The sequence below is a fragment of the Mauremys mutica genome, chromosome 7 (genome assembly GCF_020497125.1).
Source record: "Mauremys mutica isolate MM-2020 ecotype Southern chromosome 7, ASM2049712v1, whole genome shotgun sequence".
NCBI classification, from domain to species: Eukaryota; Metazoa; Chordata; order Testudines; family Geoemydidae; genus Mauremys; species Mauremys mutica.
Genome location: NC_059078.1, coordinates 47,856,104 through 47,867,342, shown reverse-complemented (window position 1 = coordinate 47,867,342; position 11,239 = coordinate 47,856,104). Strand labels below are relative to the sequence as shown.

The following is an 11,239-nucleotide window of genomic DNA, read 5'->3' as shown; positions in this document are numbered from 1 at the left end:
CTGTTGTACATGCCATCCAGGGAGGTTTGGAAGCTACCATTCATAGCTGCTCATGTACTAAAGTTCAAGTGTCACTTGTTTTGTCTCGAAACTTGAGGCATTTTTTAAATGCATCTGTGCTAACAGCAGCCACAGCCTCGGAGACTGAATTAAGTGCTGTCATGTCTGTTTCCACCTGGGATCTGTCTCCAAGAAGAGCAGCTCTAAACTCTGCATTTTGATCAAACTGGAGCGTGCAGTGGGGGTTAGGCTGTTTAGTACTAAGCTAGAAAAGCAGGACTATTAAAAAACCATCTCCTGTAGTTAAGATTTTAATCTCAGCTGTGACACTACGTGTTTTGCTCTTTTAAACAGAGCTGTTCCTTGCAGGCTGCTGCCTAAAAGCAGTGACTGCCTGCATGCTGCTTTTACATGGGCTTTTGGCTGCTCTTCTCATTTTTAGAGAGAGAGAGAGGTGTGTGTGCGTGTGCGCGCTCCTGGACCTTCAGGGATATGTGCAGCTCAGCTGCCTATGCCAGCTCTGTTCCTATACATCAGCTCGTATGACAGCTGTGTCGCTCAGCTGTATTAACTCTGCCTGGAGTGGTTCTGTACCTGAGCTGGGCCTCCCTGTGTACTGTACCTGGGGGAATGACACCAATGCTGAGAGTAAAACAAGGCCTAGTATCCCTCCCCACAGCCTGGGCCAGAGGATCACTGAGCACATCATCCGCTAGAGACTGAAGTCCTAGCATTTGCCCTGCTACAGGTCAGACACAACCTTGGCCTGAGGTCTTAGACTCATAGACTTTAAGGTCAGAAGGGACCATTATGATCATCTAGTCTGACCTCCTGCACAACGCAGGCCACGGAATCTCACCCACCCACTCCTGTAACGAACCCCTAACCTATGTCTGAGTTATTGAAATCCTCAAATTATGGTTTAAAGACCTGCCTTAGCTAAACAGTGGCTTCAACTTGCCAGTGGAGCTAGCCCTGTCCCAGTGTGCTGTCTCTGCTACTCACAGCCCCTGGCTGCTGCACACGTGGAAGACAGCTGTGTGCCTTGCATAGTGGGGCAGTGAGGAAAGCTCATTAGAGCCTGATGTGGAGTGCCAGCCCTCAGGGAACAAATGGAAGCGTTCAGTAGCTCAGTTCACTCCATCCTTGCAGCCGTAGGCCACAAGCAGATATTAGCATCTGTTTAGGGAAGGAAAACCTAAGGACGGGGAGAGAAGTGATTTCCTTGAGCTACAGCTGCAGCCTCTGCTGTGAGGACAGCTCAGCCCTGAGAGGGCTGCATGCATCCTGGGTTGCAGCCATGAGCCAGGGCCCTGGTGAAGGGGAGGAAGGGGGCTACTGGCAGCTGCACTGGGGGTGGCGTCCACCTTCTCTCCCCCTCCCCTTTCCCCTCCATCCCCAGCAGGGGAGCAAGCTAAGTAGCTTTGGCCTCCCGTGGGGTTGGCTTGGAAAAGTCACTGCTTTTAGCATGGGTATGGGCTCAGCAGCCTGCTGCTGCTGCCAGGGCAGTGGTGACTGGGGGGTGGGTTGCATCTCACTGCTGAGGGTTGCAAGCTGGGACCTGAAAGCTGCCTTTAAAGAGAGTGTAATCAAACTTGGTGAGACAAGGGCTTTGGCCTCCAGCCTGGAAGGGCACAGGTGCGCCTCTGCTAGGGGTAAGCAGAGTCCTGCTGGAAGCAATGGCACTCATCACTGTAGCACCTCCTGGTGCCAGGGTAGGGCAGGACTGGGCTCTGCCCCAGTGTCCTCTGCTGAGCAGTACTGTGGCCTTGGGATGGCCTGATTCTGTTAGTGCAGCCCCCCATCTCTACCAACAGCCAGATAGGGTGACAGAAGTACATCTAGCAGTCCAGACATCCCAGCCTGCAATCCTGCCAGGCTGGTGCTGAGGCAGTTACACCTCCTGGCCCAGGAACCTCTGCCCTGGGGCACTGCCCAAGGTCCCTGTGTTAAGAGCTAGTGCTGTTCCTTTCAGCCATGCTGCTGCTTCCCTGGGTCCCTTCCAGCCCCGGGGGCTTTCCCAGGAGTCTGTAGTAAAGCAGCCTCCCTGACTTCTCCCAGCGCCTCGCTCTGCTGCTGGACCAGGAGCCCCTAGCTCTCCTCACCCTCTTTCCAGGGCCTAGCTCCAGCCCTGGAGCCCACTTGAGCCTGCCTTCCCCCAGCCAAGGAGGGCTGGCTCTGGAGGGAGTCTCTCCTGCCTGACTCTTCTCCAGCTTGGGTCACTAATTATAATTAATTTGCCAGCTCAGGAGGGTTGCTAGGCCCACCTCTTAAAGGGCCAGACAGGCTATAATACTTAGCGAAGGCATTAGGCTGTGTCAGCAAGAAGGGCCTCATAGTGCAAGTGCCTGGCTTTGCATGTGTCTAGCCCATGGCTCATAGGAGCTAGGAGGCAGGCATCTCCCATGCAGGAAGGCAGTTCTGACCTCCCAGGGGGCTGAAACTTCCCACACACACAGCTGGCCCTTGCTACTGGCAAGTGAGCTGCCCAAACACTTAGTATGCTGCCATCCCCTTTACCAGCCTCCTACCCCCTCTGCATTAGCAGAGGGATGTGGGTGGTGGCAGGTGAGGGGAAGAGTTCATAATTAGCCCCTGCCCTGCTGCAGGATACTACTACCTCACCCTTTACACAGCTCAGTAGCATCATCTTCATTTCACAGCTGGGGAAACTGAGGCCCAAGACCACCCAGCAGGCCAGGGACAGAGCTGGGACTAGAACCCAGGTCTCCCCAGAACCAAACCAGAGATCTATTCAGTGGGCCACCTTTGCTTTTCTACTTTAGCAACTGCATCGTTTTCTCACCCCAAGGAAAAAGCTTGGTGCTGCCTTGGGTTTTAAAGTGAAGGCCCAGGGACTCCTGCCTAGTTCCCCTAACCTGCCCCCTTCTAGCACCTTAGTGCACAGAGGATTGACCTGACCTGCTGCTGCAACACTTTGCATTATTGTTTGTAGTACGGTGACACAGAGAGGTGGTGGCGGGGCTGGGAGCCCTGTTGGGCAACCCATACACTGAAGAGTCCACAGGACAAAGGGTGTCAGATCCCCCCATGACAGAGGAACTGAGGCACAAAGTGATAACATGACTCGCCCATGGTGTGTCACACAATCTGGGGTATAGCAGGGCACTGACCCCACATTACCTGACGCACACAACCCTGCCACTCCATAATCAGTCCCTGGAGCCCTGCAGTTCTTACAAGAAGACACAGACACCCAGCTCTTGCTTTTTACTCCAGTGAGAGGCCCACATGGCACTGACGGGCATCCGTTAAAAAAAATGCACTTTATTTACATAAATTACAAAAACCACAAACTTGGTCACAAAAGATCTACGCTTAAAAACTCGTTTGGCTTGTAATACATGTCACAATGATAATAATCCTAGTCAAGGGCCAAAGAACACGCACATTTTTGTTAGCAGCCAGCTAATTATTATAATTTTCTCTCCAGCCAAAAGGCTCCTCCCAATAAATAGTTTATAAAAATTAAAAAAACACCACGAGATACAGAGTTATATTGCCCAGCCCAGCCTAGCCTGTCATTTGGTTTTCAGGATCTCCCTTGCACTGAGTGCCAGCGGCCACAGGTACAGCTGTCCCCGGGGTGAGGGGAGATTAGTGACTAGAAGCAGCGGAGCAGGATGCTGATTTTAGGGCTGATTGATTGCTAGTGCCTGTCCAGTAGTCAGGAAGAGCGGTGGTGCTAACAGGCGTCCTGCTGGAGCAGTGGATAGTATGGTGGGAAGGGGGCATTGGCAGAAGGACAGGGCATTGGCACCGGTGTCACGGCTGAGGGCTGGGCACAGCTACGAACACTGGAATTCTAGCATTTAGCACCGACATCATGGAGCTACTGTGAAAAAAGATGCGACCCACAGAAAACTCTTAAGAGAGATCAGCAGCACATTCGCTTAAATAATAACTAATAGCTCACCTGGTTGAAATACTTCTATAGTTCTACAGTAAACACGGATTTTTCCATCAGTCAATTGAAAAACACTGGTGCGACCTCTTTAGCACTAGCCAGTCCACCAGGGCCTTGATACTGATAATGCCTAACAGGAAGTGCTGTCTAATGATGTCATTTGAGACACAGGAAGAGCAGCTCAGCATCTGAATGCATTTGAAAGGCAGGCGATGCATTGCTGTGAAATTAACCACTAACAAATTCTCATTAAGGATCCAACTTGAAATCTAAGTGATTAACAAAACAAATAGTTACAAGTAATTTACCCATGGCCCTCCACAAACATTGGGGACTTTTGAAATCCCATTTTCCTCTTTCTAAACGTCTCTCCCTGGGGCTGTGAGAAAGACCCACACGAACAACAGGAACATGACTATACATATGGGGTGGGGAGGGAGGGGAATGCTACACAAAGTGCTGTCAAGTGTAAAAAGGAAACATACTGGAAAAAAACAGACACCAGTTTTTGATTCTTTACCCTGAGCCTAGGAGTCACTTGTAACCATAACGGGTAACATAATTCAGTGTGAAATGTACATTAGTGTATTCCTTTAAAGCAGGGGTGGCCAACATGAGCCTGAGAAGGAGCCAGAATTTACATTGCCAAAGCGCCATAGTAATACATTAGCAGCTTCCCCCCCCCCCCGCATACACACACTCCCTGCGCCTCCCACCCACTGGCAGCCCTGCCAATCAGTGCCTCCCCCTCCCTCCCCGCACCTCCCGATCAGCTGTTTCCTGGTGTACAGGAGGCTCTGGCGGGAGGGGCGGGGGGAGAGGAGTGAGGGCACTGCAGGCTCAGGGGAGGGGACGGGAAGGGGTGGAGTGGGGGCAGGGCCTGTGGCAGAGCCAGGGGTTGAGCAGTGAGCACCCCCTGGCACATTGGAAAGTTGGCGCCTGTAGCTCCAGCCACAGAGTCGGTGCCTATACAAGAAGCTGCATATTAACTTCTGAAGAGCCGCATGTGGCTCCGGAGCCATACGTTGGCCACCCCTGTATAAAGGTTAAAATTAAGGGATTTTTTTTTGTAGAGTCCTGCATATCCATGGATACCCACCAACCATTTTTGCAGATCGTGGATCAGATGTGGATACAAATTTTGTATCTGCACTGGGCCCTAATGTTTTGGTTTTGATTCTTTGACACATAAAGACAACCTGGAAGGATTTGTCCCTGCTTGTTTTTTCCACTTACAACTCTCAGGAATAGCTATACAAGAACGGCCACACTGGGTCAGACCAATGGGCCATCTAGCCCAGTGTCCTTGTCTTCTGACAGGTGCAAGTGGGATATAAATGATGAGTAATCAGGATTATGATGATGTCCCTGTTTTTGCTGGAGAACTCCTTGGAGGACTGGAGAACCTGAATGGCAGCTTTCTCAGCCCTCAATTGAAAGGCCAGAGCATGCTGAACCTTTCACAAAGAGTGTTTTTCTCCCAGGGGTGTGTCAGGTGTTAGAATTAAGTGGAGGTTTACAATAAATAGAACCAAGAGTTTTAAAGAGTCTCACTGAACATGCTTTTCCCTCTTCCAGGCTCTGGGAATGTCACTAGTTGTCCTCCAACAAAAACAAGCATATTGAGACCTGATATTTTGAATCTTTGGGGGCAAAAAAGCATCGTTAAAAAAAAAGAAAGTCTCTCAGGACGATTTATGCATCACGCAGAAAACAGGCAATTCTGAGACCAAAATGATGCTGTTTGAAAGTCTCTGAGCAGCTCTGGACAAGAGTGGTACCATTTGCACTCACCTGCTGGCTCTCGGTGGATGAAGGTGCCAAGAAAACTGCAGCGAAGCACGGGAGCAGCTTTGCCGCCGGAGTGTTCGGCAGCTGTAAAGCACAGAGCCGGATGGTTTATTGCTGCTTTTGCTGCTGCAGCAGCGCTCGGGCAACTTTGGCTGCTGGGTGATGTCATGGTCAGGCAGCTCCTGGCAGGGTCAGGAATGGGAGTGGTCTGAGGCACCCTGGCCCTCCATGGAATCAGACTGACCCCTCCCCGTCCCGCTGCTTATGAAAGGCGTGGGGGCATTCTGGGGGAACAGCCCCTTGGGCAGCCTAATGCAGTGGGAATGTCCTTTTCCTGCTGCCTGTAGAGGCAGAGAGTGAGGAGCACCTTTGGACACCAGGCTGCAAGGTCAATGACTTCAGCACATCACAAATCCAAACCCCTGTGGAAGTGGGGAGCAGCAGGCCATGCCCCCACACCCTTGCCCCCCAAGCAGAAGCTGCACCCCCCCCCCCCCCCCCGGGTAGAGGGCCTTAAGCATGTGTTGCGGGGTTGTTCCTCCCTGCTCTCTGTGTTATGGGCCCAGTCTCCAGGGACAGGACACACAGCTCCCTCTGAAGTCAGTCCCCAGGACTGCAGGCTGCCAGATCCTCACTCACTCTCTGCGTCTGGCTGGCCCCACATTTTCAGGTCTCTCCCTCCATTCTCATACCTCATCATTTCTCCACTTGTAGGAGTTGTTTCAGTCCCCTGCTACCCTTCTCTGTCAGTGTCCCACACCAGGTGCTGACAGGGCAGCCCTCCTGTGCCACGCCTCACCCCGGTGGGCCCCTCCCTCTATCCCTGCTCCCTGGCTAGCCACCATGCCCGTCCCCAACTGCCCTTGCTAAACAAAACCCTACAGTCCCGCACATGCGGCAACCCTCAGGTAGGGTCCCTCTAGCCGAGTCAGGTAATGCGTCAGCAGGAGGATCATGGGTACAACCCAGGTTCCTGGGGTCAGAAATCTCTGATGTGGAAGCACCTGTTTGTCCATTTCAAAGTGAGTCTCTCACAGCTCAGAGGGGGCAGGGGATTCACATTCCAACCAGGGATCTTCCTGCAAAATCAGCAGCAGCCCTGAGCCCCCGACTTGTACAGTCTGAATTCCTTCCCAGCACTGCGAGACAGCGTAGTCTTGGAGAAGGGCCTGTCTGTTCTCTTCAAGCCATAGCACCTTTGACCCCTTCGTATTTGCTCTTTCGGGGGGGGAGGGTCCTGCTTCCTTTGGGGAGGGAGGGGAAGGGGGAGCAACCAGGTGGGATCTGTGGACTTTCCCCTGACCCTATTCCAGTGCAGAGAGAAGTGGGGAGGTACAGATGCTTGGGTTTTGCTCTCTCTGGTAATCTGGCCAGCAAGAGGTAACACAGGGTGGATCTGCCAGGAGATCCATCTGGCTCAGCGCTGGCTCCCCAGGGAGAGGGTGTGGTTCCTCCACGCCCCAGCGGGTCCATTCAGTACAATCACGACCACCCCAGCAGGTTTGTGTCTCTCTGGGCCGGCGCTGCGGGAGCAGGGCAGCGGAAGGTGGCACCCAGTTCTCACACGACGGCTCCTCTCCTTGGGGAAGGCCGGCCCAGTGAGTGAGACGGCATCAGCGAGCAGGCTGGGAGCACAGCTTTGAGAAACAAAAGGCCCAATGGGAACGAAAAAGGCCTGTGTCTTCGTGCGGGGGTCTGCACTGGGGACCATGCCCTTGCCCATGGGAACCACAGGGCATTTCATAAGGATGAGGTCGTGGAGTCCACCACTTCGCGGCCGTTACACACCGTGGGGACGGACTGAGAGGCCGACCCTGGTGGGGGAAAAACACAGAGAGGCATCATGGAACAGCAGCTGGACCTGGATCCCAGCCCCACCATCGCCCCCTGCCGCCTTCCCCATGGCCTGGAGAGAGCACCCTGGAGTGGGCGCTGTAGCCCCATGTGCAGCCATGGGGCTGAGGCCACGATCTGCTGCTGATCCCATGCCCCGGGGCTGTCCCTTCCTCTCTCCGGGGCATGTCCCCCTCTCACCCTGCCCACAAACTGGGGGTGCCTGCCCCTGCCTCCCAGCGACCATCCCCTCCTGCCCTGCAAAGATTCCCCTCCCCCCCAGGGAAGTGGCAGTGGCGATTACATGTCACGGAGGCACGCATGTCCTCAAACATGCAGGAGATGTCAGCATTAGCAGCTGCACAAAGCATATGACATTACAGGGCAGGGCTGGGGGGCTCAATGGCTTGTAACATATTCAATTCAATGGCCATTGACATTTGAATTACAAAGCTCTCAAAAGGGAGCTGGTGCACAGGGTCACCTGGCCATGATCCCATCCCTCACAGCATTCAGCCCTCCTTCTGCAACAGGACTCCTATCCCAGGAGGACAGAAGCCATGCTCTGTGCCCAGGGCCAGGGAGCAGCACTGGAGGGCTGCCAACCACTCACCATGCGAGTGGCTGGAGCCGGCTGCAGTCACGCTGAACCGGTTGGTGGCCACGCGGTGGCTGGCGACGTTTTTCTGGGGCTGGAAGAGGATGATGTGGAGTTTGGGGGTGAACAGGCAGCCGAGGACCACGGTGCCGCTAAGGCTGACGGAAATGCACATGGTGGTGGTCTGTACCTGCAGGGAGCAGAGGGGAGACATCAGCCCAGAGTGAAACACACACATACACCCCCAACCCACCACTGAGTAAAGGCCACACCTGGTGTCTGACCTGCCCTAAGGCACTGTGCCTGGCTACACCTCCTGCAAACCCCTGCACAGCTAGCATAGGCTCAGAGGGGACATCCACCCACCAGCTTCCTTTGAACAGTTTCTATTTTATCCCCACCCCAGCAGAAATGGGGCAGAACCAAAGCCCTGATGCTGAACTCTGCAGGAGTTTGGATCCAGCTCCAACTTTGTGGTTAGCCCCTATTATCTCTGTACAGGGACAAACCCAAATCCTCCATCAAAATCTGTTCCCTGATCTGAGAGACAGATCTAAACTTCCCCACATAGCCTCTTGTCTATATCCTAAACAGATGCAAACTTCAGCCCTTTACAGATACTCCCACCGTACAGCAGAGCTGGGGGAACACAGCCATTTTGGTTTGCAAAGTTCCATACAAAGAACTCCATTGGTTGCAATCTGTTGAACTGGGTAGAAGAGGGTGGTATGCGTGCATTCAGACGTGTGCGCGCGCACACACCCACACACCCACCCACCCTTTGGTTTCACCTTGAATTTCAGCTCCAAAAACTCCATGTGGAGCTCAGAGGAATCTACCAAATTTTGCTTAGTGCTTAAAGCCATGCAAAGCTATTGATCCTTCAAAGCCCTTAAGCACAAGACTAGCCCCACTGTCTTCCCCAGCATCAGGGCCGGCTTTATGAACGGTGGGGCCCGATTCGAATACCCGGTGGTGGTCCGGGGCTTCGGCAGCACTTCGGCAGCGGGGGGTCCGCTCCAGTTCTTCTGCGGCACCAAAGGACCCCTCGCCGCCAAAATGCTGCCGAAGACCTGGAGTGGACACACACACACACACACACAACCCCCGCTGCTGGGTGAGTAAAAAAATTTTTAAAAATTAAAAAGACGCCTAAGGCGCGGCGCCCTCTTAGGCATGGGGCCTGATTCTGGGGAATTGGGGGAATCGGCCTAAAGCCAGCCCTGCCCAGGATGATGACATTATTACTGTTATTAAGTATGTGTTGAGCACCTTGATGTACCAGACAGCTCAGCACTTTGCAGGATCGAGCCCCAGCTAAGGATTTAGCTCCACATGATCTAAGAAGGGACCTCAGGTTTCCTGAACTTTCCATGGTATCCGGTCCTCTGGGCACTAGCCTCTGATAGTTGCAGACCCTGAGCTCTGAGTTCTGCTTGGGTGGATGTTGAGCTGGCCACTGTCTAAATATTTCTTTCCGCTGTCAGAGAATGTAGCAGAGTCCAGTCAGTTTCTCATTTTGAAAATGTGCCTGGGGCTTTGTCACATGCCCCAGTGCACACAGGGATGCTGCCTCCTGAGCTCCTGTACTCCCCTCGCCTTTTGCAACATTCACTTCCATCTAGCACTCATTTCCACACTAGCCTGAAGCCTGTGAGTGTCTGTTCCAAGCTCAACTGGGAGCTCTTGCTTACTCATCCTCTCTGGTGTTCAGCAGAACAGCTTCAAGCTCTCCAGGTGTGGCAGTCTGAAGCCAGGACCTCTTGCAGCATTCTCCTTTGAATCTCAGCTGCTTCTCCGCGTATGAAGAGTTCCCCTCCTGCTCCCACACATCAGTCTTCTGCATAGCAAGGGTTCCTCCATTCCCCAAACTATGGGCCCAATCTCACATGTCTCATGCAACCTACACTCCTGCTTCTTTCTGCCTTCAGTGGGCGTTTTGCCTACATGATTCTCTACGGGCATAGACAAGAATCATAGAATATCAGGGTTGGAAGGGACCTCAGGAAGTGATCTAGTCCAACCCCCTGCTCAAAGCAGAACTAATCCCCAGACAGATTTTTACCCCAGTTCCCTAAATGTCCCCTCAAGGATTGAACTCAAACCACTGAGCTATCCCGCCCCTGAAACTGAGGCATAGATAGGGAAATGACTCACCCAAGGTAACCCAGCAGGCCAGGAGCTGAGCCAGAACTAGAACCCTGGTCTCCTGAGTCCCAAGCCAGTGCTCTATCAACTAAGCCACAGTAATACCATACCAAGAAACCAGATAGTGCTGGCAAATCCTTCCATAGTGAAGACACCCAGGGAGAGCCCTGATTGTAGCAAGCCCTCCAGGGACATGCCAACCCTCCATAAAATGGGGTGGGGGGTTCAACTAACTCTGGTGCTCCAGCCCTGAGCACCTCAGCTCTGCAGGACTGATGTTAAACTAAGGAGGAGTCCTGCATGAGCTTCAGTAGCAGCAGAGTCATGGCCGTACCGAGAAATTTAGCAGCTCCCAACAGCTGAGTCCAAAGTTCTACCTCTCTCCAGAAGCTGTCAGGCAGCACAGCCATGAGCACCATTGGCAGCCTTTGGCTAGCGGGGAGCTAAGTGAGGGTCCGAAAGCCAGGGCTGTGCGATTACTCCTTACACATTCCTAGGCAATGTTGTTAGCGCTAATTACCAAGGGCCTGATTCCAGCCCCATGATTGGCCCCAAGTATTGCTTTATCCCAGTGCAAACAGCGGAGCAGGAACCACTCAAGGTGAGCTCTCGGGGAGGGAGGAGCAGAACTGTGTCCCTCCATAACACTAGAACCCCAAAGCTACAGCACAACCATCTCCAAGTATCTGCCGGGGGGTTGAATGGTGCAGACATCACTGGAAAACATCTCATTTCCACTCAGGTCAATATGGCTGTAGAGGTGCCAGTTGACACCAGGGATAATGTAACGTAAAAGCAGAGGGTCTGCCTCTCCCCCAGAGTTACTCTGCTGAAATCAACTGAAGAGCAGGAATCGTCATACTCAAATATATTTGGGAGAGCTGAGGAGCTAGGGCAGGGCCTTTCAGGTCACCCACAGATACTGGAGAGAGGGGAAGTAG

At 53.1% G+C, this 11,239-nt stretch overlaps 1 protein-coding gene across 4 annotated transcripts in view; it reads right to left on the bottom strand.

Moving 5' to 3' along the window:
- Positions 1–4,871: 4,871 nt before the first annotated feature.
- The window catches only part of GRM2 (glutamate metabotropic receptor 2), a 45,402-nt gene continuing 39,034 nt past the window's right edge, over positions 4,872–11,239 (bottom strand). For 3 of the 4 annotated variants that reach the window (XM_045025868.1, XM_045025869.1, XM_045025871.1), the window contains 2 exons: positions 8,166–8,340; positions 6,233–7,533 (listed from right to left, as the gene is read on the bottom strand). In XM_045025868.1, the coding sequence (XP_044881803.1) occupies positions 7,460–7,533; positions 8,166–8,340 (249 nt within the window). In that variant the 3' untranslated portion in view covers positions 6,233–7,459. Of the gene's footprint in view, positions 5,804–6,232; positions 7,534–8,165; positions 8,341–11,239 lie in introns of those variants that run through there. The other variant, XR_006581326.1, reaches the window with a different exon arrangement.